The 26,758-nt window shown below is 41.6% G+C and overlaps 1 protein-coding gene across 2 annotated transcripts in view; it reads left to right on the top strand.

Annotated features, from left to right (window-relative positions):
- The window catches only part of LOC141017191 (receptor-type tyrosine-protein phosphatase N2-like), a 214,152-nt gene that overhangs the window by 49,038 nt on the left and 138,356 nt on the right, over positions 1 to 26,758 (top strand). For both annotated transcript variants that reach the window (XM_073491840.1, XM_073491839.1), the window contains exons 10-11: positions 3,408 to 3,494; positions 17,267 to 17,346. In XM_073491840.1, coding sequence (XP_073347941.1) covers positions 3,408 to 3,494; positions 17,267 to 17,346 — 167 coding nt within the window. The remainder of the gene's footprint in view (positions 1 to 3,407; positions 3,495 to 17,266; positions 17,347 to 26,758) is intronic.

The following is a 26,758-nucleotide window of genomic DNA, read 5'->3' as shown; positions in this document are numbered from 1 at the left end:
GCTGTGATGAGACAGGCAGGTCGACAAGCTTCTTCAAAAGTGTCCTCCTCATAAAAGCTGTACGACCCAATCATCAGAATAAATGTAAAAAAAACACAGATAATTTAAAACTGAACGTTTCTTTATGTTGCAGCTTCACATTTTTCTTAGGTTGGATTTGTTTCTCTCCTCACACCGCTGTGCTTATGCTCCCAAAAAAACACTTGTTTATGGTCAGGGAAACATGATGGTTTGGATTAGAAAAACCTGTTTTTTAAATTTTGTCGCCATAAAAACGTCTGGAAACGTCCCCAGGTGTCCTTGAAAATATCCAGCGGTGTGACTTGAACCACTGTCAGCTGTGTGGCGGCCTTTTTGGCAGTAATGACAATATTTTTCATGCCTAGTAGAGACTGAGGAGATGATCCATCCCCCATCCTTTATTCTAATCATTAGATTTTATTTTCTAGGCGGCTCAATGTCAGAACACAGACATGTTCAAATTTTAGATTTTCCTTAGATTTTAGGTTGTCTTGTCTCTTAGTTGCAGTGGCAAGAACTTAAAATAGGACTACAGTTGTAACAGAACGGTTTTAGATGCAGATTTCTGATATTTCTGGCGTCGTGGCGGCGGTGACGGCTGACGGCTGATAGCAGGAACCTCCTGGTCGTTTTAGCACATTACCTCCTCCTGTGTCCGTGGGTGAAGAGGAGGAGAATGAAGACAGGATGATTTATCACAGCTGGAGGAAAACACCTGAGGAAAACACCTGCTCCTAACACACACACACACACACACACACACACACACACACACACACACACACACACACACAGACGTGGGCATTGAGACACTTTCTCTTTGGCCACCTTTTAACCCTTCAACCTATAAATGCTTTTCCTTGACTGCCATCCCACACACACACACACACACACACACACACCGTATGAATCATAATGCACATCGCTGCTGTGATTTGCATCTTAAAACCCTGGAAACACTTGGAGTCTACCTTTAAAATCTCCTGAAAACTAAAGTATGGCTTCTTAACAAGCTTCAGAAGACAACACGTGTGTATCAGCACGTTTGATCTACGACGACTTTTAGGTTTTAATGGATTTCACTCACTAATTAACTTGATTAATAAAGAAGCAGTACAGAGGAAATGGCAGGAAATTGTTTATTTTCAGGTTTTGCTGGGATCAATGATAATAACCGTGTAAGAAACATTACATCAAAACAGCATTTATCCACACTTACCTTCCCGTGAGTCAGTCTTAAACTCTTTGCACTCTACCAGTAATTACTGTACTTGCACAGGTTTATAGACCTTCCTATGAAAAGTGCATGAGTCAGAGGAGGAAAGTAATAAAGTACAGATACTTCAGTACTGTACTGTACTTGACTTTTCAGGTATGTTTCAGACAACTTTTGACTTCTCCTCTCTACATCTGAACACACATATCTGAACTTTCTCCTCCTCACATTTTCAAAACAGGCTTGTTTTTATTTTTGCCTCATCGCACGCCGCCTTCCCAACATCACAAGACTGATGTCGACCTATCAGAGCACATCACGCACGGCAGACGCAGCGAGACAAAACAAAGACGTAAGAAGACGTAAACAGACAGAGAGGGAGGCTGGAATGGGGAGAAAAGGCGTGTTAGTGTCTCGTATCTGCAGAGATTTTCTTATGTTCTCACTTTGTTGCTGCTCGGGACGCTTTACCAACCCAACATGTGGCTGTTTGACGTCCTGGGAATGAGACTCAACAATCAACTATCTTTGTGGTGCGTTCAGGAACAGCTGGGACAAATCTTACTGACTCTACCTTTAACTTTAATAGTCTTTGAATTATATTAATATGACGTGAGCTTCACTTAGCTTTGACCACAAATGTCCTTCAGAGGGAGACTTTTTACTCTGATACTCTGAGTACATTTCAGAGCCTGTACTCTATTACTTTTACTGGAGTAAGTAGTATCTGTACTTCTACTGGAGTAAAGAATATGTGGACGTCGTCATTTAAAACTCTTTTGCGTGGACACCTGTGTACAAACGATGCATGTTACAATCACTGCACTCGATCAGGGTTCAGGGTGAAGTAGTTTTCTTTTAGTACGAGGCGCTGCACAAAACACAACAGAGGTCGCTCTCATTGTCGAACATTGTCAAAGTCATTTTCATTCGCTGAATGGCTGTTCAGAGTTCTCTGACCTCGTCTCTCTCCTGTCGGCACAAACTTTAAACGCTTAAAGCGAGGGAGGCGGCGGGAGCGGTGATTACGAGCTTTACGTCTGCATATTTCCCTGTTCCGTATTCACCTCGCCATCAAACGCCACTTCCCACCTCTTGACCTCGCTCCTACCTGACCTCACCTGGGAGCGTCTGTGTTTTTTTTCCCCTTGTTTTCTCTTTCGGACTGATTTATCATTCTTTTTCTTCTGTCGTTGTTCAGTTTGCATGTTTAATGTTACCCAGAGACGTTGAGAGATGTTCGCTACGTGCTTAGATTTCTGTTAGCGATGGACGGTCTCATGTAAAACTCTCAATATGTTCTTTTTCTTCTTGGTTGTCTGTTATCCACCTGTCAGGAGTGGATTCTGGAGAGAAATGCTCTCAGCTTTTGACTTTGCTTAATTAGAAAATGACAAAATTATAAAGAGAGTTCACCTCAACACACATTTGAATTTCAAAGAATTTGATTTGCCCTCATTAGTGTTTACCTGCCACGAGTCTAATCCACACAGATTCTGGATTTAAGTTGCACCACTGTGAAGAAAAACTATTTTGCCTAATCGGTTCAGTTCGCTGCGTGTACTTCAAAGTTCCACAACATTAACGAGCAGAGAAGTGTTGGCCTCCATTTACATATTTTTATGGATATTTAAATGTACTCAGAGGAACTTTTAGCTAGTTATGAACCCACCGATGTTTCTGTTTGACCTACATAAGCAAACAAGACCAGCAGCAACAAGACTGGTTATGTCTTTATAGTTAGTGAAGTCTGATGAAGGTGCACCTGGCGTCAGGATATTTCCTCCATACTCTTTTTCTTTATGCCTTTCTACGGGTCAGACTGCGAGGTAAAAAAAAACTATTTTTACGGCGTAGTGCTGAGGATGAGCCTCAGGAAAGAAGCTGCTCTGTAGCCTGGTGGCGCGGCACCGTTTACTCTGTTTCACCATCATCATATTGCAGTTATTGATCTTACATGTTATAAAATAGATGCATTCAATCATCCTGCAAACAGCTGTGTTTTAAAAAAACCAAAACAAATGCACACGCTTTCAGATCAAGATCTTTATGACGGGAGGTGGTGGTGCTCTCAGGGGCATTTTCCAGGTAGTTGGTGGTTTAAAACACAAATACAATATCATTTCTGACGAGGTGTGTTTTACTTTCTCTTCCTCCTCCTCATCATCAGTGGGCTCCAGACGGACGAAGGCCTCCACCTGATGGAGATCCTGGCTCGTATGTCTAGAATCCAGATGACGGACTTCTCCGAGCTCTCGTATGTATTTGCTGCTTTATATCGCTTCTTGTTTTTTTCTCATTCAAACTCCAGCAGAAAAAAAAACCCCACAGGGTTGTCGCTCCTCCCTGCTGTGTTAATGCTGTTTGTTCTCTGGACCGAAAATCACCATCCAACCTAAAGCTGGCGTTATTTTCTCCAGGTTTGAAACCATTCATTTGTCACGACTGTGTGCTGGAGTATTGTAAAAAAAAACAAAAAAACACAAACCTGTACTTTTGCTGCATTTGCTGCCATTTTTGAATAATCTATTGCTATTGAGACGGTTGATCGGTTTGCACCTGTTCTGGTTACAACATGCCAATAAATAGTGTGTTCGAACAAAGCCAACACTCTGGATGTGACACATTTCACACCAGTTGTTGTCACCAGCGTAAACCCAGCAGGTTCATACATCTGGCTTGAGAATTTTCCAAGTTTTGCGGCGGCTCATAAACAGCACATTTTTCACACAATCATCCGCGGACAATCAACGCTGCGACCTACAGGGATCAGCTTTGAAACACAGAGAGAGTTTATCAGTTTGATGCCAGTTTATTCGAGTTCTGATCACACATCCAGCAAAATAATTGGGATTATAAATTATGTATATCATTTTTTTATTGCTGTGAAGGTGTTGATCATGATGAGCGGTACATCTGTAGCTCATATACACTCGTCTTAAATGAGTTACAGGATGCGGTAGGATATAAGCACCAAGTATTCATCAATCATCCAATCCAATCCAATCAAGGGGAGATAATCTGATGATGAGAACACTTAATCACAGTACTTTTCCTGCTCAGCACCAACAAAAGCTGACAGACAAAGTTAGCAACTAGCTTGTGAAGAAACTGGATAGTTTGGAGTTGGTGGAGACCAAAAACAGCTGGAAGTGGAGCGAATACCGTACTCAGCTTCATGTTAATGCTGATGTTGCTCTGTGCATTACGGTATAAGGTGAAAAATGCGTCATGACATCATGTCTGTTTAAAATTAATCGGTTAATGTTGCTTTAAATGAGATTATAATGATGATTATTGCTGCTATACAGTCATTTAGTTTTTGCTGTCAAAACATTACAGTCACACAGAGCTGCTGTCCCGCGGCAGACTTTCCATTGATTAGATTTCACTTTTGTGCCCCGAAAGGCTCGAACTCGCTTCTCTGAGCTGCACGTAGAAAAAAAACGCTTGGGGGTCGTTCAAAGATATTCACATGGTTGTTTCTTTGATTCTTGCAAAACCAGATGAAAATTTGAACACAAAGCATTGTTAATATTTGGGAGTCATTGCAGCACTTGTATCATCAGAAACATTTCAGAGGAGACGGGAAAAGGCATTTTTTGAATAAAAAAGTCCGTAATGCTGGCGATGGTGGTTGTATGACACATATTGTAATAAACACGGTAGAGGATGATATCACACTAATGCACAAGATAAACAAGAAAGGTGATGTTGTTCATTATTAAGCCGTAATAGGAGTAAAAGTCACCAAACTTTCTTACACATCTTTTTTTTAAATCAGATCTGATTCTATAGATTTTTATGTCCTGGAGACCATTAAAAGATAAGTTCTGGCCCAGTCTTGTTAGCTCTAAATAACTGCCCGGAGCCGTTGCCAAGATGGCTGACGAGTGGCAGGACTTGCCTTACGAGGACTTTACATCACTTTTCTCTGCAGAGGTCTGCGTGGATCTTTACTGAAGATCCACACAAACATTACTCTTTTCTTAAACATTAAATGTGCACGACCAACCATGAAAAGAAAATACTGTTTAAACGTAAGATGTTAAATTGTGGATGTCACCTTTCAGGTCCCTGTAATGGAGCAGAGTCCTCTTATTGTGGGCGAGTGGTCAGGTTTTGGGTCTTTTTAGTAAACAGCATATACAAATACAAAGTTAGTGCTCCAGCAGCGTGTTCAGAAATACAATAAAAGCATTTCAATGCGTGTAACGTCCTTCTGAAGCTCTCTACGCCCTGTGATTTACCAGCGCCTCTGGAAATGTAGCCCTGCCAGCTGTCAGACGGCCAAGCAGCTGAATTAAATTTAGAATTACTTCTAGAAAAAAAACTTCAAATTCATCACTATAAGGTTTGAAAATCACAGAGGACTCTATACTCAGACGAGAGCTCCTGAAGGGGCGCCGAGGTCTGCAGATGACTCATCTCGTCTATAGTGTTGCTTTACGTTCCCGACATCAACCATCTTGCACCTGTGGGGCTCAAGTGGGCGGCAATTTTCTCAAAGGGGGCGAGCATCACGTTATGAAACTCTTCAGATGTTCCCTCCGTGGATGATGATGATGATGATGATAAGCAGCATCGCCCCCCCCCCCCCAAGCATGTCAGATCGGAGAGGGCAAACTGGTGGGATAAAAAAAAAAGATGTTTCCAGCGGCGCAGGGCATTAAAAATCAGAAGTGAAAAAGTAAAGAAAAACAGTGCCCTCGCTGAGTGAAATCCAAGGACGTCGCCTGATTTTCATTCTGTCAACAGTTTCTGCTCGGGGGGGGGGGCAATGAGAGAAGCTCGTCGGCGTTATTGACGTGTTGGAGTCGAGCTGCCGCTAACTGCAATCATTTATTAATGAGACTGAACTCTGCCTGAACCCTCCCTCTCTCTCTCTCTCTCTCTCTCTCTCTGTCTCTCTCACTCTCTCTCTCTCTCTCTCTCTCTCTGTCTCTCTCACTCACTCTGTCGTTATCTATTTTCTCTGTCTTTCCCTCCATCACTCTGTTTCTTTCTCGTCTCTCCTTCTCAATCTGCTTCTTTCTCAGTTTGTCTCAATCTATTTCCGTCTTCTCTCTCTTTTTTTTATCTTTCTGTCTCTTTCAATCTCTCTCTGTCTCTCTGTCCGTCCATCCCTCCCTCCCTCTCCAGCGTTGTCTCTGTATTTTGCCCCCACAGGTGACTTTGCGGTTGGTTTTTGAACATTTTTAATGCGGCGAGCTGCAAGAGCAAAACAACAGCTACTGCAGTGGTTTGCAGTTGAGCTGACTGCTGGGGATTATAGTCGGTATACAGACGATGTGTTCTGTGTTGCATGTGGACATAAAAGTGTGTTTGTGTGTTTGTGAACAGGCCTCTGTGGTCACAGTTAAAAAGCTTGAGGCAGCGAGGGACAGAAACGTGTAAATGTGGGAATAAAAGGTGTACTGCAGGTTTTATTTCAAAGTTTTGACCATCACTTTTTTTCCGCTGTGAGCCTGAGATTGAAAAACAATCTTGTTTGCACATTAAGGTTATAGCTTCTCGTGTCGGGTCACACTGTAAGCAGTCTCGCTTCGTTTTAAGGAGTCACGAGCCGTAAAGGTGATCAGACAGACGAGCCCGATGTAAGATATCAGTCGGACGATATTTGCCTATCACAGGTATCTCGCTGCATGTTTTCTGATGCAACAGTATGATTTGTTTTTGACATTATGATGCAGGAAAAGATGCTCGGGGTGTTGTGTAATTGTCAATTGTCATTTCCCAGTAAGCAAAGTCGTCGTGGCTAGCACCAGATACGTTCATCCGACCCACGTACCGATGGAATGATGACACTCCTGTTTGCCAGATCTGAGCCACAAGCGGGCCATACCATTGGCCACATGTCAGCCAAGAGCGGAGCGGATAAACCAGAACAGATCCAAACTCCACAGAATAGAAAAGGAACCCAAATCCAGGCCATATGGTTGGTTCGGATGAACGTGTCTGGCACGATTTTGCCGTCCGGGTTTGGACAATAAAGTTTATTTCTAAACTGTAACATATCTTGCCTCCATTACATTTATATTGTTTAATAACCATATTTTAGGAATAATGGCAAAAAAAAAGTGTGGTTATGTGCTGACCTCTCTCGGACGGATACAAAGATAAAAGTATAATATGCTAAAATGCGTCACTAAATACACTCAGGCAGCTGTTTGTGTAACTGGGTTGCATGCTGAAGTAAAGTCTGCATGTGAGAAACCTCAACTGAAGAGCTGAGAACTCAGAAACAATCAACAAATCATAAAAAAAACCTTGCATGACCTATTACTTGACATTATAAAGTGCATTATTTAATTTGACTCGCAGCGTCTGCGCCGCTCTTTAGTGTTTGACGGAGGGGAATTGGGACTTGATGAGTGATTTTTCAAGCAATTATGAAAATGTGATTACTGCAATCTGTGCAGAATCATTTTGGATTATTGTTCTGTTATCTTGCGAGAGCAGCATATTTACGGTATTATCAAGTATTGATTTTTTCAATGTCGGTCGCTCGGTCGTCGGCCAGCGTTGATTAGATAATGTGTTTGTCCTCAAAGAGGCTCTGCAGCGGCTGCCTGAAACTTTTTTTTTTGTAGTGTTATTAACACCGGCGACGTGGTGACTCTATACTTCAACACTAATGCTGTTAGGGTGTGTGTGTGTGTGTGTGTGTGTGTGTGTGTGTACCTGTGTGCACTGAGGTTTTCATGCAGTGAAGTCGCTCTGCAGCGTCGATAAAGCAGCTTTGAACTTGAATTGCAGTAAGACAGAGAAGGAAGAAATCATGTGAACGTTCATGTATTTGTGAGTGTGTGTGTGTGTGTGTGTGTGTGTGTGTGGACAGGTGGGGATTGGGCGGCTTGGGGTCGTGCGATTCACACACACACACACACACACACATGCACATACCTTCACACACACTCCCACCCGGCCCCCGTTGTTCCCGCGGCTCCTCGCCGTGCTGCTCGGCTGCTGTATTGAGTCCCTGGGTGGCCCGTACTGTTCTCCTGTTCTAATGCACCTTTTGTCTTTGTTCTCCTATTCTGGGAATGAAAGGAGGGGAGCTATACACTGGGGAGGGTGATGGATTGGAGGCAGAGAAAGCGACAGAGCGACAGAGTGAGAGAGATATAGATACAGAGAAAGAGAGAGGAGAGGGAGAGAGAGAGAGAGAGAGAGAGAAAGCCGGGGGTCTCTTTTGTTGCGAGCGCAGTGAAAGCCCAGCAGGGGGAGCCGCCTTGACAATTTGTCAGAGGCGCCACGCTTATTTTTCCAGGGCCGGCCCGGCTCCTCACCGCTGTGGCAACGGCAGTCACCTCCAGCAGAACAAGTAAGCCCAGAGACAAAGGCTTTACACTGACACTGAGCCCGCTGACACTCCTGATTTACCCAGCATGCCTCTGGCTTTTACCGCCCCTGCTTCTCAACACCAGCAACAACTGGTTTCCAGTGCTTTTTTTTTCTTAAAATCCAAGTTTCCCCGAATTATAAACTCTGTTATGTAGATTTAAGACAATGTTTACAATATTCATAACATGTTTTTTTGGTTTTTTTATGGCTGCATCATTCCAACAAATGGAAATGTTACACATACTATATTTGTATATTATGTTTATGTTCAGCTTTTGAAACTTTTGGGTCTCTTGACTAAAATTTATAAATTGATTTGTGTTTGATCAAAGCTCAGCTGCTCAAACTGGATTTAAGTTACTGTGTTTGTAGAAAGAAAATGACGAAACAGAACTTATTTCATCACTTCTTTTTATAAGATCACATTTCTGAATAACAGACAACATAACTTCTCAAGAGAAAAGCTTGTTTTGACTGCAGAGACAGATTTTTACAGATAATTTCAACTCTTACATCATCAGCAGCAAGAACCGAGGAGTTTCTGTCCCTGCTGACACTTGTGGGCACTTTATCGTTATTTGTGGCATTATATACAGCACAGAAGGCAGTTTTAAAGGTGCACTCTGTAGTTTAGGGGAAGACATTTTAATCAGAAGAGAAAGATCTTCGTTGACTGATTTTTTCTGATTAAACAAACTCTCTTTGTTTTCATGACTGAATAAACTGAGTAAACCAACACAAATTCATACTGTTTTACTTTGTTTATATGTGGCGGACCCTGCCACCTTTCTAGCTTCAAACCCTGAGAACAACTTGTTTATTAAAAAAAAATATTTGTATGTATTGTATTTGTTTGTATTATTACCTCATTAGTATTATAAATATTAAAATTCTGAGTTTGACTTTCCAAAACTACATACTGCCCCTTTAAGTTCTCAGTTACTTCCAGCTTCAATCAGGTAAAAATGTGACTGATGCAAATAAAAACGCCCAGAAACTGTTTTGAGGGTTAATATAATTACATTTAGGTGTTTTTAGAGTTTTGTCAGTTGTAGTAACTGTGTTGCATCAAACATGCAGTGGTCGTCAACGTGTGTCAGACAGTATTTTCTTTTTCCTTGACAGCAAAAACGTTTCCTTCAACTGACATAAGTCTACACAACTTCACTGTGTTGTTCCTGAGAGTAGTGTTCTGTGTTAGCATCCTCATTGATTAGCTCATGTGCTTTTATCAGTGTGAAGGACAGAGTCGAGCTCTGTGTGGTTCTTACAGCCGCACTTAAAAAAAAAACAACCTTCAGATCGCCTCAAGAAGAGTTTCATGAGTAGCTTCAGGGACAGATGACGAGTCAACCTGTTCCCATCAGGTCAGCACTCTGTTCACAACTCCCACACTAAAAACATTCATTTAAAGACAAAAAAAAAAAGCGTTTCAGACTTTTGAGAGAGCAGTGTTTCAAAAACTTTCAAAATGTCCTGTTTGAAAAAAGGAAAGATGCTAAAATGAAAGTTAAAATATTACTTTGGTAAAAGTGAAAGTCAACCGTACGAACAGAACGAGAGTAAAAGTACCTGATATTAAATGTGCTTTATAAAAGTTACAGAAAAAGTCAAATCTTACATATATTTAGATTTATGTATGCGTTCATAATCGACCCGGCTGATCAGATATTCAGCATTTTCTTTTTTATCTGATTGCCGGTAAAATAAATGAATCTTAAATTGCTCTGTTTTGGTGCTTTGGCCTCGCAGAGTAACTAGTAACTCACTAAAGTTATCAAATAATTGTGTTTGAGTAAAAAGGAACAATTTAGCAAGTAGCAGAAGTAGAAAATGAACAATGCTATAGCAAAATACATGTACTTGAGTAAATGTACTTAGTTACTATCCATTATTGGAGAAATGTGATTTTATAGCCTGTTGAGCCGGATCACTAATCTGTGCCTCCTTCTTAAATGCCTTTATTTTAAAGGGTCATTTCACCAAAAACCTCAAAGGTTTTGATTGATTGAAAGATTACGCTACATCTGTGGAAGAGAATATTTCCAGTTGTTAGACTGTTCACAGGGATGTATTTGTGGATCATTCAAAGTAAAACAGGACAGTAAATATATTATTTTAATGAAAATCACAAAAGAAAGTCCATCCACCTCTGTTATATTTGGGTAGAGGAAAATATCTCTCAGGTTTATGTCTCAAAAAAGTGGAAAAACGAAACAAATATCTTCTATCAGGATAGAAAAATGTTTGTCTTTGTACTTGGGTGAGCTGGTCTGTAAACTGTAAGAAGTTATATTGACTGTAACAGAACTGAAAGTACTGTATAAAGTCATAGCAGTATATATATTTTCCCTCCCATACATTCATCCTGCATCTCATCCATTTACCAGGCGGCAGCAGCAGCAGCAGCACCGCAGGCACCTCCACCTTCCACCTCGCACAATAGCACCAGATTAGCATATTATTAAAACAACAAAAATGTCTGTGAACAAAGTAGTTAGCGACCTGCGCAACCCCCAGCCGCTGAGAAAAAGACAACAAAACTTCCCTTTTTTCTGACAATTTCCTCTCGGGGGGGGCCTGAGCCAGAGAGCAGCAGCGGTTCATGGAGCCTGCAGCAAAAACTTCCACTCTGGCAACATCTGAATCATAAAAGTGAGCCTACACACTGTGCCAGGACACACAACAAACCTGGAGAGTGACTCACACCCTTTACGTTTTCATTTGGAACAATTCGATACTGATTAGATAATCCTGACGGTGAGCGCTTTCAGGCAGCGCGGCCTTGGAAATGTTTTTAGCTGCGGCGGTGGCCTGGTAGTGGTTGAGGGCGAAAGAAGAGGGCGGCGGGGAAGCGTTGATGTGGGTGGCTTTCGCAGAGCCTTTGACTGTAGCTGGCCCGCCGAATAATGATGGCTGTTGCGTAACCGTCACTGAGTGTAGAGTAGACTGGATGTTTTTTTTTAGTTTTTTTTTTTTTTTATTGGAAACAGGAGGGTCGAGGTGATGTAATGTCTGTGTCTGAGCTGAGGGGGTCATATCAAAGAGCCGCCACTAGGAGGAGAGAGTGGGCCTGCGTGGTGAGGATGATGGACTGGATGGAGACTGTTAAGGGGCAGAGGTGTGAACGCTGCAAGAAATCTGCATCTTTATCAGCCATTTTTTCCAGATTTTGAGTCTTGAATGTGTCTGTATTGTTCTGCAATCAGCTGATGTCAGTTAAAAGCTTCAGCTTAATTACAAAACAAATCTCCAAGCTTATGGAGATCGCTTTAGTCTGTTTTTTTTTTTTAGTACAAATCAATTGGTTTCAACAGTTTTTTGGATTAAAGTGAAGTGTCAGTATCTTGAAACAACAGCTGGTATCGGCAGAAGAAAAATAAAATCACTCGAGTGGGTTTTCAAGTAGAAACAACTGATGTTTTTCAACTCATTTATAGAAACTTTGAATTTAAGGACTCTATAATAACAAAATGACTCGATTAAAATGGAGGTTTTTGAAGTGAAGAAACAATTTACTGTATTTTTGAGGTTCTGTGCAGTTATTATAAAGGTTCATTTTCGCTTTGGGAGAACTTCCTCCTTCCCCCCCTAGAAATATTATATTTCTATTCCAGCACACTTACAGTATCTTATGACTGAAGTTAGCGGTTACTTTCTATATTCAGTTTTTTACAGTCAGCATGGGATAAGACCATTAAAATTACTGTTTTGGTGTTGTAACTTTCCAGTAACTCAGAGAGGCAGTCTAGAGGATTATTCTACTCAACTTTTCTTTTGTTGTTTTTTTTTTGTATCATGACCTCATCTTAAGCGGATTGTCAAACTTTTTGTGTCCACACACAACAAAATCTGAAGCCTCGTGCTATCTAATCACTCTGTACATTGTTTTTATCTACTAATACCAAATTTAAACAAAATAAGGAAGAAGGTTTTTAAGGGATTATATTTCCAGGTATAGGATTTACTTGAATAGCACTGATGAAGTCAGACTTGTTGAAGAAGTCTGAGGCTGATGGGTTAAAAAATCCTTCAATATCTCATGGCTGTTGAATCATAACAGCAGTAAAAAACATGCCTGATGAAGTAAATTAAAAACTCATTTATTGGTTGTTGTACAGCTGTATGTTGCAATAATAATGTGTGGTTGTAACAGATTCCCACGACACACCTGGACTCGCCACAGGGCACCATATGTGAAGCACTGCTGTGCAGTATGTGTTACACACAAACACACAGCTCTTAATTTCTGGCGCTAGCAGTCTCTCGATCGAAAAACAGTGACTGAAGACGTAGTTTGATGACATCATGAAGTAGTGTGGGATCATGGGAGTTGCTGTCTTCATCCACAAATAACTTAACTGATAAAAAAACTACCTGACATGAAATATTCAGGGTTGTATTCACGTGACGTTGAGCTTCCTTCCTTCTTTCCTTCCTCGCTCTCTGACATTTAATCAACATATATAACATAGGTGCAGTCGTTTTTAGACATTTTAATGTTGAATGTTTTATCATCAGTGCTGTCACTGAAATATTTTTACCTTTGTGGTATCACTATTGTTTCCTAACTAAAGGGTTTAATGACGTCTTCCACCGCTGACTAATTTAAAAATAATAACAACAAATACTGTTTCAGGCTATTTATTCCACTTTGTTTTGAAAAATTGTCTTCCACAACTATTTACAAAGTAAATAAATTGTTTTTTGAGATTCATTATTCAATATCTATAAAAAAAAGGAGCACCAGTGTTTTTCATTCTTTCAATAAAATACTGATGATTTATCTCTTTAACATGAGAGGATTTGTTTCTGTCGTCAATCAAACCGTCAGATTAGCTGTCACTGTTTCTGTCAGATGGAAAGGATTTATCGTTTCAGTCATCATCGACATTATCATCATCTGCAGATCTTTTACACACATCAATCATCATAATGCTGCTGTGAGATTAAAACATCTGAGTGACAAAGACATCAGATTTTTTTTTTTGCAGCTCAATGAAAATATTTCTTAACCACATTAATGGGTTTTAGAGGCTGTTTTGTCAGACGATGATGTTGAAAAATCTCCTAAAAATCTCAATCTTGATGCATCTATCGCTCATAAAAGATAAAAAAGTCATTTTTTATTATATTATTATGATGTTTCTGTTTACATACCAGTGTCCTCTAGATGATAAATACGAGTAATAGACGATGTTGTAATCACCTCGCCTGAGCTTCTGTGACCGGTGAGTGACGAGGTTATTTACAAGGTTTCGGAGTCGATGTGGTGTCTTTGTGCGGGAGGTGCTCTGGGTGGCAGAGGCCGACAGATGGATATGTGATCAACTCAACATGAGTGATTTTCCCCTCTTCATCACACACGTACACTTTTGCCTCGCACCGGCTGATGAATCACTTCACAGATGTGACAAATACATCGGCCTCATTGCTCGGAGGAGAAATAATGGTCAGAAAAATGAGCCGGAGCGTTGTGTGGAGCTCCTCAGATGGCTGAGACAGGCTCTTTTTTTCTTTTTTTTTTGTGTGTAATTTTTGCCTCTTTGGCTGCTCATATAGCAAAGTGTAGTTTACAGCAGGACAGCACATTGTGGAAGTCATTACAAAAGAGACAGGAAGTGAAGTTGTTTTCTTATTTTCGGTTCAATTCGAGCACTTAGCTTCTCCGAGTTTCCCCCTGGGGATTATTAATTTGACCCGGTATAATTGCACCATAAATGTTAGAATAGTATAACATCACTACTGTGAGTCTGGCACTGTTGTGTTTGTCTTTGATGCACTGACCTCGGGGACCGAGGAACCCAATTAAAAGCCACAATAATGACTGCATGGCTGGGAATGTCAAACGGAGGCTGTTAATACAAACGTTTGAGAGAGGAGACTTTGGAGTTTTTCACCTGATGTTTGGTGAAATAGGAGAAAACTTGTTGCAAAGTAAGTCAGAGGTGGAAGAAACATTCAGATCCTTTTACTTAAAATGACTACGAGGAACTTGTAAGTGTTTATGAAACCGTCTCGTGATTCCTCTGATCATTATAAATGTGATCATCATCAGCGAAAAGACTGATATTTTTATATAGTTATTATTAATGCCTGTGCTCGGGTCCGATCACATATATCACATATAAAATCACATTTAAATACATAACCTTATCGCAATCTTTCCTGCGGTCTCAAGCAAAGGTCTTTACAACAGATCGTACCGCTTTTGTCAAAAGGGGGCGCTAGAATCAACAAAAACTGAAAGTTCCTCGTAGCCACTTTAAGTACAATGGCATGACTACATGTGAAAGTATCATCAGCAAGATTAACTTAAGGTACGAAAAGTAAAAGTACTCGTGGTCCCTGTCATAGTTGTCCTATTTTTGTTTTATGTTTATGGATTAATATTACCGCTGCATTAATGTGTATGTTGCATTTTACTGCTGTAGACATTAAAGATTGAGCTCATTTGATCTACTTTATATATTGTTGGCTCGTTTAATCTTCAGCAGTGCATCATATCCTATAAGATCATGATATGGTTGTAGCGTGGCTGTCCTGTGAGACCCTTGTGTCTCTAAAAAGTCAACTTTTCATGTGTTTTTAGCTTTGTTACGATGCATTTTCAGGCTTATCCAAGAGGGCTTTTAAATACTTGATTTAGCCGTAGATGTAGGAGAATTTCTCAACACATAAAGGATTACTTCATCCTTTGGTTCGTCACAAACATTGTACCTTACTAAGTACCTTGAATTTGTATTTGGGCAGAGTACTTGAGTAAATGTACTTAGTTACAATCCATCACTGAAATTGGGAGCCTCCATAGATAACTGGTCGGCTGGACTGACGGTTAGAGAAGCGCACATCAGATACAATCAGTGAATTTTGTTTGAAGGTTCAGAAGAGAAAAGATCTTCTAAAGGAAAAGTTCACCCTGAAATGTAAATTCAGCCATCATCATCTCCTCAGGTCAGGTGAACATTTCTGAAGCTTCACAGCAAAACAGTGTTGCAGCATTCTCCTAAACAGCTGAAGTAGCTGGAGACTTGTTTTAAAAGAACAGCCAAAGAAATACATAAAATGGCTCCATACAGCTCGTCCGGTGTAATGCAAGTCTCCAGAAACCCAGAGATCCTAAATTAATTGAGAGTTTATTTACACACTCGCCGTGCAGTCAGGCTCATGCACTCATTTCAGACGGGGTGTGAGTTAATGCTTTTAGCTTAGCCGCTACTGTGGAGAATTTGGCTTTAAAACGTCTTTTCAAATCAATTTGGGATCCCAGGGGCTTCTCGAGACTTGGATTACGCCAGACGATTTGTTTTTTTAGTTTAGGTTTAAATCAAGTCCCCAGCTACTTCAGTCCTTTAGGAGAATGCTGCAATGCTTTTTTGCTGTGAAGCTCCGGAAATGTGTTGTGGACTATGAAAGTTGTCTTTCCATCAGTGAGGAGATATTGACTGAATTTTTATTTTTGGGTGAACTTTTCTTTAAAAGGTTTTGTTGTGTTTGTTTCACTTCCTGTCAGACATTTTGTGCCAACTGCCGAAATTCAGAAAGAAGATATATTTAGTTCACAAGACAGAACTGTTTCTGTATCCCTCCATGTTTTTTTTATCTATGTGTTTTAAATTGTACTTTATTTTTCTTTAAAAAAACAGTTACTTTGTTTTTTTTTTCACCTTTTTACTGAAACAGAAGAGGCGGACCGCACAGCCTGCACAAACACACTCAACAACCTCCTCATTGAAAGTGCAACAATTTAAATCCATCAACCTGAAACGAAAACCACTTTTCTGAATCCATGAAAACGTTTTCCATCAGCTCCTTCAGGATAGGACCTGCTCCAATAATGATGTCACCGTATGTTATAATAGTGCTACAGTAGCAGTCACTTCCTATAGCAGTGCACAATACTTCCTGGAGGGGAATCTGGTAATATATCTTCCTGCTGGGCCTTTAGTCTGAATTACAGCAGGAAAAACAAAAGGTTAATCACATTGGGAGACTCCGCTCTGCCTCCGACCACCCAGCTTCTCTCCATCGCTCCCTCGGTGTTTCAATTCAAGCTGCTTTATTGGCATGAATGTTGGATGAACGTGGGTGGGGGGGGGAGAAAAAGCTCCTTCTAAAGCAGCTAAAAAAAACAATACAGATGTCTTTCTGTCCCCCTTTTCTGTCCACGTTGTCCCTCTTCTCGTCTTCTCTCGCCGCCCCAGTTTTTCTGTCACCCTCAATTTAAATCCGTCACGACAATATGCGTCGCAATCACTATACGTCGAATCAAAATGTAAATGCATCATGAGATGGGCTGCTAGAAAATGCATTCGCTCGTCTGAGCATCACGTATCAGAGCGTCCTCTTGTTGATGACCAAAAATCCTCTCATCCCCGACCCCCTTCTCTTCATTTCCCAGCGTGCTTAAATGCCGCCGGGCGCATTACATTGAGATTCAAGAGGTTATCTCACAGTGGTGATGGGGATTGCAACAGCCTAAGGGATCGCCACAGGTTAAAGCTTTTTTTTTTTTTTTTTTTTTTTCTCTCCAGCGCCACGTATGGCTGAGCTTTAATGAGCACAACTCGTTTTCTCCCTCTCCGTCTGAAAAACAACATCTCGCCACCACTGGGAAATAGATTCTGAGGATGTCTTTTGTCTCACCGTGTGTGTGTGTGTGTGTTTGTGTGTGTTTTCCAGGGTGGTGGGCCCCGCTGTGACCTTCAAAGTGAGCCCGAACGCTCAGAACGTCAGCACCGCAGATGTGGCCAACGTGGCTGGTAGGTGTTCCTCGGCTGAGTAATGTCGTCTTTATACTGACAGAGAAAAAAGACAGGCCATTATCATTGGCGCGCTGCTGCACCTGAGGCCCCAGATGGACATTTTTCAAAAACTTCTGACTCCTCAGTAAAATGTTATTTTTTTTTTTTTTTGTCTCCCAGTGTGAATTCTGCCATACCCACACTGGCACGTCATGGCGAGTTTTTCTATTCCTTTGTGTTCAGTTTGGTTTAGTTTGGCTAAGTTTTTTGGTATTGGCCCATTTTGAAAGGAAGCCAGCAGGATTTTCTGTTGTGTCACAAATCTCTAAGCAGCCATGTTTGGCTCCATGGTGGCAATCCATTGGAGAGTTGGACGTGTGCCTAAAAAAACATTGTAGGAAAAAAAAAAAAAAAGAGAGAGACACCAGAAATGTGTTTTGTTTGGGTAATGAGTCAGTTCAATAATTCCTTTTGCAAATATAAAAAGTCTGAGACACACGAGGTGGCCTTCAGTCTCGTATCGCCAATCGATTTCAGTTGAACATGAAAGAACAAGAAGAGGAGAAAGTTTTCAGAAAACTTTAAAATCTGGAGAAGGAGACCTGAACAATCCAAGACACATCAAACTCTTGCGGACTGCCGTTTAAAAAACAAACTTGATTTTGGGATTATGTCCTTCACCATCTTGTTTTTGGATGAGAGGGTGGAGCCGAGCAGCATGCGCATTGCTACACCTCTATCCTGATTGGTGGTTGTTGTGGTTGTCAATCACAGGGTAGCCACGCCTTACAGCGTACCCTGCTTTACTGTCTATTCTACTCTAAATGGGACCACAATTTACAAAGTGAGCATCATGCTGTCTTGAAGAAGACCTGAAACAAATGATTGAGAACATAAACTCATTAGGAAACTGTTTACTGAGGTAATAAATCAAGTGAGAAGTGGGCTGATTTTCCCCTGCTGGTCATTAGAAAGAATGCAGGTTTTAGGCTCTTCAGCATTGGCTTCACTTTTCAGACTCGTAGGTCCTTATTTTATACAGTCAGTGGTCTTATAACCGTATCGGGCAGCCCTTAAACAAGAAATATGATGATAAACGCAAAGTGAGACCAGCACACTGTGAAGGAAAAGTTGTTCTGTTGCTCTTATTTTACAAATCTTTGGTGGTCTCTTGGAAGCTAAAAACCAGCAGAACGGTGAATTGATGTTTGTTGTAAATGTAAAAACCTCGCTCTTTTTGTCAGGTGATCTGTGATTTTGTCCGCCACCTTTTTTTTCTTTTTCTCGTCTGAAGAAAGTGAAGCTCTTCGCTCTTCAGTGATTCTGTTTCAAGATCCTCCAAATCAAAATGACTCAGTTCAGCCTCTTCTGTCACTCGAAGAGGGTCCCTGTAATAATATGTCTCAGAGTGCAATCCAGCAGCGGAGACATTGTGAAGGTGTGTGGGAGTGTGTGTGTGTGTGTGTGTGTGTGTGTGTGTGTGTGTGTGTGTGCATGCACCGGGCTACAGTGTGACTCACGATAATGAGGCGAGGGTGTTGATGAAGTGGGGAATAAAGAGAGGAGGAATGTTTGCCATTAGCCAAGCTGTCAGTCCGGAGAGAGAGAGAGGGAAGTTTCCTGATATTCCCCGGGCCCAATTCCAGATCCACGCACACACACACACGCACGCACGCACACACACACACACACACACACACACACACACACACACACTTACACGAGTAGCTCACTGTCTATTTCCCCCCCCGACATCTCAACCGTGCTTGATAATTGCAACCCCACCTCCTCACACATGCATACACACACGTTTACACACACACACACACACACACCTACACACACACACACACACACACACACACACACACACACACACACACACACACACACACACTTTGTGCTGATTATGCAACGGCTTCTCTCCTGTTTTTTTAAGTGCCATTGTTGGCGTTCTCATTTTCCCGCCCGGCGCTCCCGCCCGGCTCCGCGGGGTCACGGATGAGCCTCGATTGTTATTAATGCAAACATTTGACAGAACGTGCTCGAAATGAAATATGGCGTCCTCTCCACTAAAGTGCAATAGTGTGGGCGGGCCGTCTTTAAAGTGTCGTTTGTCATATTCAACTAGAATATCAATCCATCCCAAAGCGTGCATTATCCCCCCCCCCGGCCAGGGTTTATAGTGCTTTTCTGAAACATTAAGCTTTACACGGCCATCGTAATGACGTCGTTTTATCATCGTTTATAGCCGCTCCGCAGCGGATGGTAGAGACCGGACGTCCATCTCCTCTGTCACAAACTTTTGTGTTTTGGTAGAATGCTCTTGGCAGCTGTGTTAAAAAATAATTCAGTTTTATTTGATTTAATCTCTGCGAATACATCAGTAAGACATCAGTGAAATGTTTAAACATTGAGCTATGTACAGCGGCGGAGGAACAGTTTACATCCTTTTTACGGTCGTCATTTCAGAGGCTGCAGTTTTGTGATGCTGCTGATTTGAATTGCATTTTACTGAGAGGGGTGTCTAATAACCAGGGAATGAATGGTGAGGAAATAGAAATTGACAACCAAGGATACGCAAAGAAGAGTATCAGAATATTGGATAAAAGTTGAAAATATAAAACGGAAATCTGAGAATATTATATAATGTAATGACGAGACCCTGCTGACACCATCTCTTTCTCTCAGGGTTGTTTCTTTAGGTTGACTAAGTGCGTCTGATGGCCTCAATCTAAAGAAGTAATTATTTTATAAAGTACTTTCAGCTCAGAGTTATAGACCAAACTCAACAGACTTGTATGTTAGGCAGTGCTTAGATGACAAAATGGAAAGTGGTTTATTTTTATATGAATGCTTAATGCCATTAAAATACAAATATTCTTATATTCTGATACATTTCAAGGGTATGCACAAAATAAAAAAATCCATTAATTATTATATGTATTATATGTTTTTTATGTTTATTTTGTGTTTGTACCACAATTATTATTATTATTATTATTATTATTATTATGATTTCTTTTTCAACTTGTATTACAGAAAAATGAGATAAGATATTGTTATCGTTAAGTTATTGATCCCTCATCGGCATCAGAGTCAGTCAGAGGAAATAACAGTGATTGAGTGATTAAAAATGAAGTCAAAGCATAATAATAATATAAAAACGACACTCGTCTATTCACCTTTCACATACAGATATGAGCAAGAAGGACAAATGGACAGAATAATTGCACCCGTAGACACATTTGCCCTTTAAAAGCATTATATCATTAAATAATTAAAGTCTTCTTAGTGATGCATTAACACGTAAGTAACATTTTAATGTTGCAGGTGGTCAAGCTCATTTAACCCATTTATCAGTTATTGCATAGTTGTATCTGCACCAGTGGATCAGATTTTATAATAACGAGTCATTTATATGAAAAGTGTTTAGTTGTCAGGGAGTGAAGGTGCAATATTTCCTTATGAAATGTAAAAGTATAGAGAACTATACAATTGAAATACTAAGTATAGTGCTGTACTGGAGTAAATAGGCCGACCGTACTTATTAGTGCGACTACATTCTCTAATTATCTTATTTGGTCAAAAAAATTGAAGCCAGTTGTGGAAGCAGTCTCACAGGAGTCCAGTTTAAACCTCATCACTGCTCTCCTTCTTACACCGGATCGATTCTGACCCCCGGACTCCGAGTGCCAAAAGGTCCAATTAATGCAGCCAGGCCGACCAGACCTGGTGTTGCATTTTAAGAAGCCACGTAACCACTTCTGTCACGCGCGTCCGCCCATTGTGAGGAACTCCGGGGCCACCGGGGGCCATTGTCAAACGTGGGGGTGGATGTCAAGATGGTGGGCAGCGAGGTGGTGACCCTCATTGTCCGGGCCGAGGGTGGGCGGGGGACCCAGAGGCTACTTCCAGCGGTGCGTCACGGCCGTGAGAACGGGACCCCGTGAATAGGCCGGGGGGTCAGGGTCAGGACAGCGGGCAGCTCAATTAGCACTTAAAGCAGGAGGAGAGCAGCTGAGATATCCTGATCCCTGCGCCGTCTGTTCGTCTGACTTCTACTTTTTTTATCCCACCAGCACTTGTTTTTGCATACATGCTAATCATGCCTCTCAGTGTGAACATAGTTACTCACACATGCCCAAAAGCTGTCCACTCCTGGGACTGTGGACGGTTAGGACAGTTGGTCGGCCTTTTCCTTCCATCACACTCTCTTCTCGAGTTAAACTAACCAAGCCGGCTTTGTTCGAGGCAGACAATAGCTGGTTGCTCAGTGAGTCAATGTTGCATCTGAAGTTTGATTTGTGTGTTGACATGTAAATAATTTCCTGGCGGAGAGGTCACTATCAGTTTAATAAGTTAAAAAAGACATTGTCCCCCCCTGGAGAGGGGACACCAGTGAATGCTTAATTTACATGCTAATTAATGGAATAATCTCTGAAAAAAGTGGCGGGATGTGCTTATCATTCCCGTCCAGTTCACATATCAATCAAAAAGAGCTTCTTAAAGTTTTGTTGGTACTTTGTGTTTGTCTCAAAAATATCAACACATTTTATTTTGAAAGCAAACTACATGACTCGTTTGGGGCTTTTTTTCCCTCTCCTTTTCATTTGCAAATGATGAAGTTGACGTGTTTTGCCCTACTATGTCATTTCTTGCCCTTTCCTCTTCCCCCCTTGAGAATCCTTCAAGTCAGGGCGCAGACGAATGTAAAAGCATAAATATTGAGATGGCATAACTGTTGAATATACGATGCTTTATCTTCAGGATGTCCACACCAAAAACAAGCTCTACTACGAGCCAATCAAAATCCATCTACATTTATAGGAGGTCACGTTCACAACTAAATAAACGCTTGTATCGCGTAGAAACACGTCATTTAACTGAGACATACTGCCTAAAAAAACAGTCTTTTGCATTAACGGGGTCTCTGAAGTTTGTTTTGACTTCACCAGTGTCCTCTGGGAGCAGCCCCAGGATAACTGATGTCGACTTAAACATTAGTATGAATACAGGAAGATAACTCTTGCAACAGTGCTGGATTCTTCTGACTCCTCTCATCTTTGAAGAAATTAGTAAAAAAACACACTGACAATCAAAAAAATTGTTGAACATGTCAAAGTGTCCTAACTGTAGCCCACGAAGTCAGAGACGGAGGTGGAAGATTTTTTCTGTTTCTTTTTATCTCTACAGAACATGGAAACTGTACATCTGCTACATTTTGCCTTTACTCTTGCAGTTTCAGTTTTCTCTGTATGAAACTCTCTAAAGCCAAAAAAAACCCTATTCAGACGACTGCTGCAGCCTGACGTCTTACAAGGTCTTCGGCTTCTTTTGCCTTTTTAGAGCTGACTTTAAGATTTTTAATGAACTTCTTTCAGCCTCATGTGGTGCAAGCTCCTGGAAACCCTTTACCACATTTGAAACTAAAATCCTCCAGTGGGCTCTTGTTCGTGATTCCCAGGTTTGTGAAGAAGCAGCCAAGGAGATCCTGGATTGATATTTTTAAGTCTCCACGAGTTGTTTTAAGTTATCTTCTATTCAAAATGTATGAGACCTGAGTGAAGGCAATGAGGTCGAAGTGCTGCTGGGTCTTTGTGGTGATCTTATAGAGGTGCTCTTTGGATACTTCAGGTGTGCTGTGCTTATTTCATTTCATGGAGGGTAATTTGGTCTCAATCAAAATTAAATTAAAACACCTTTTTTACATTTTTGATATAGACAGGGTCTCTGTAGGTCCTTAAGAAAGAGTTAAAATGTCTTAAATTCAAATTATATGTCATTTAATAGTCTTAGGTTTGAATTTATGAGGGCTTAATCACCACAAACATTTTCTATGATTTCATTTTTCAATCTTTTGAATTTTCTTTTAATGAACTGTCTTTTTACTTCGCAACTTGCACTTATCTGTTGGCAAAATGTAGATTAACCGAACTAATAACCATCTAAAACCTTCCTCTGCTGTTGACCACATGTATTCTACTTACCTTTGAAGTAACCTGCAGTGTGTGAGTAAGAAAAAGATGGTTTGTCCCTAAAAAAAGTCTTAAAAAATTGTCTTGAAAAGATCTAAAGAAGCGTTAAATTAAAGCTCGACAGATATATTGGGTGGCCGATATTATCCTGTGATACTGGCCTATCAGCGATATATCAGGATGGTTGATATCACCCAAAACTCTTTGGTTTTGAAGACACTTTGCAGATTGCGGCATCGGCCCCAAAAACTTCATATCGGTCTGGCTCTCAATGTGTCCGATACCTGTGGACAGCCTTGCATTGATTCAGTAAGAAGTTTCAATTATCCACGATTGCATTTGTGGAGGAGGAGGTAACGTCAGACTTATTCCTGACAGTTGACATCTTTCTGTCACCGAGCTTCAAACCAGATCCTGACGACCGGGGGATGGAGGAAGGGGTTTATGTTACTTTCACAAAGGCATCAGTTGCGTCTGGGCCTTTTCTTTCCTTCCCTCGACTTCTCGTCTCCTCGTTTTCTTCCGTCTGAGTGGATTAGCATAGATCTCGTATGCTGACAGGACTGACCTTCACTGCAGCTAAACACTTGTCAAAATGCCAAATGTAATTACTGAGCTCTTTAGGTCAAAGTAATGTGTTTCATCTACCTCACTTCGCCCAGTTATTGATGTGCAGGCCCTCGGACCTCAGACTGCAGTCGAGTCCCTCTTCTTCCCCCCTCGCGGGCTCCGGCTCCCTGCGTGTGCTTGTGTGTCATAACAAGGCCAGGAAATGTATGCGTAATTATGCCTAAGTAATGCGGTCAAATTGTTATCTGTGCGGACGAGTTTGCACGTCGCTGCAATGCGAGATGTCTTTGCGTGACTTTGTCGGCCTATACGCTCTCAGATCCTGTGATTATGGACAATTTGAAGTTATCTCGCTGGGCTGCAGAGTGCTTCCCTAACGCTGCCTTTCAAAGGCCGCCATGATCGTCTTCATCATCGCCATTACAGTTCCTCTGTAAATTGCATGCCTGGAAATTGTCAACTCCGTTATGCTTTCTTGACATCAGCTGAGCCCTTTTACTTGACTTGTATTTACATCGACTGTTGACTGTAAAAAAAACAACACATAACAGCAATACCTGTAACTCCTGTGTCGGCGTCGAGTGAAGGAAATGACTCTCAAACCTTTGAATTTTACTTCCCCACTCTATCATTTCCTCCGGCGAAATGTGCGGTTGCAGAGAGAAATGTTTTATGGTCATATTTGACAACCTCTCCATACAGGCTGTCATTAGTAACACCGCTGACTGATTTTTTTGTCATCGCCGTCACTACGTGGAACTCCTTTAATTGTTCCCATTGATTGCCAGAGTGATTGCATTGGAAACAGCTCGGGCATTGGGATCCGTCCAGCAAGTCTCTCCGTGCCCTTCAGGAGCAGGCAAATCTATTTGAGTTAACTTCATTTCAACTCACCTGCTAATCAGTTTTCATCGCGCGCCGAAGGCTAATCGATCCTAGAAGTTTCTCTCACCTGTTGCTAAAGAAAAGAATCAAAACAACGAGAGTAAGGCAAAGATGAGGTGTGCTGGTGTTTAGTGATGCAATTTGCCGTGGCGCTGCGCCGCGTTTTCATGTCTTCGCCTGTCGTCAAACGGGAGCTGGAGGCGTTTTGTGAATTGCAAGATGCCTCATCCGAGCTTTAAAAAGCCTGCACAACCCCCCCGCCGATCCGGAGTCACCTGTGGTTATTTTGGTCTGACTTCAGAGAGCGGGGAGCTGCACGCTGTCCTCTGGAGCTTTGCAAGCATCTGTGAGTCCTGCCGTCGAGCGTAGGGGAGGGATGGAAGAGAGGGGGTGGGGGCACAGGTGTTGTGCTGAGCTCGAGTTTGCACAGCGGTGCAACGTGATCTCCGAGCCAACCGCGCAGTCACCCTGCCAGCCACTCAGCCAGGCAGCCAAGCAGCCGGCCTGATTTCCCCGGCGCTGGCAGCGGCCTGCTGGCACTGCCAACCCCTCTCTCCCTCTCCCGCAGCTGGCAGGATCTCTGCGCGTTGGCCTGAGCTCCTGACGTTTGCTGCGGGGTTGGCAGACCCCTCCCAGATGGCCACCTTGTAGCGAAGCTGGCTTCGCGCTTGCATCACTTTTGCATCATTCCCCCAGCTACAGAGCTGTAGTGGAGAAGGCTTCCGATGGTTGTGCTGCGACATTTCTGCTGTGGGAGTACTGTACGTGAGAGGCGGGGGTGCTAAACTCTGCTGCAGCTCTCACACTTTCCAGCCACGATTTGTCAGTTATGCTGTTTGTGAAGCTGCTTTTCAGGAACCGGTGACAGCTCTCGCACTGGAAACAGATGCAGATAAAATGAAATAAGGATCCGGTCTCACCGTGCTGAATTCACACACATACATTAGAACCAACACTCCTTTTAATTTATATGTGAATAGGCCCATAATAGTACTATCTTTTACATTCAGAATGACGGGACAGTGTCAAGGTGCCTCTTGGCTTCATATTTTATTTATAATCTAATTTAAATCCGACTGCATTACCTATAATTTATGTCCCACTAACTTTGTAATCCCAGCTGAACGGAAGAACAGACTTTGACCTCCCCAAAACTTGTTAGCACTAAGATTGAATAATTTAATATACATTTTTTAAACTGCAGCGGATGACAGTAAAATCATCTCACAGAATTTTCTTAATATCCTCACATTTAATGACCACGTCTGTCTGATGACTGCCCCTAATTATCACATTTTCACCCCACTGTTTTTTTCTAAGGATCCTCGGTGGCAGAACAATTTGACACATGATACCTGTAATATCATGAAAGTACAGTTATTGAAATATATGAAGACATTTTCATGGCATCGGAGATGATGGGGGAGGTTTTCTTTTGGTGTTGACAGGGAGGGTAGCCGTTCTACACTCTTATCTCCCCCCATTCTTATCTTCTTACATCACTATTGTAACGGAAAGAGCATTCCTAAAATGTGCCTTCACCTTGTCATACTAGACTCTGCAGAATGTTATATTGTGTAAAAATGAGAAACTTTTGAAAGTCCAGCTTCACTCTAGCAGTCACCCTGCACTTAATACTGTGATTTTAACACTAAATATCCATAAACGTATCTCTGCAGACTGATTTGTAAGCAGTGTCGTCCCAGTCCTTCTACTGCCAAGTTCATTAAAATTGCAGGGATTTGTCCTGGGAGCGCTGGTGTAAAAAACAGTTTGGAGTTGTAACAATAAAGTAATCAGTCTGCGTAAAATGTAACCGTAAAGATAACGAATATTATGTATACCAACTACTCGGTTAGGTTTAGGAAAACAGTTAAAACGACTCACCACAGACTTCTTTTTTCTCATGGTGCTCGAACAGAAGTTTCTTTGACCCGTCTGTCCTCTCATCCAGCTCCACTCCAGCGTATCTTTGATTTTTCATATTTTTCTGAGCC

This window comes from Pagrus major, chromosome 21 (genome assembly GCF_040436345.1).
Source record: "Pagrus major chromosome 21, Pma_NU_1.0".
NCBI lineage: Eukaryota > Metazoa > Chordata > Actinopteri > Spariformes > Sparidae > Pagrus > Pagrus major.
Note: the sequence above shows the minus strand (reverse complement) of the source record. Positions and strands in the feature narration are given on the sequence as shown.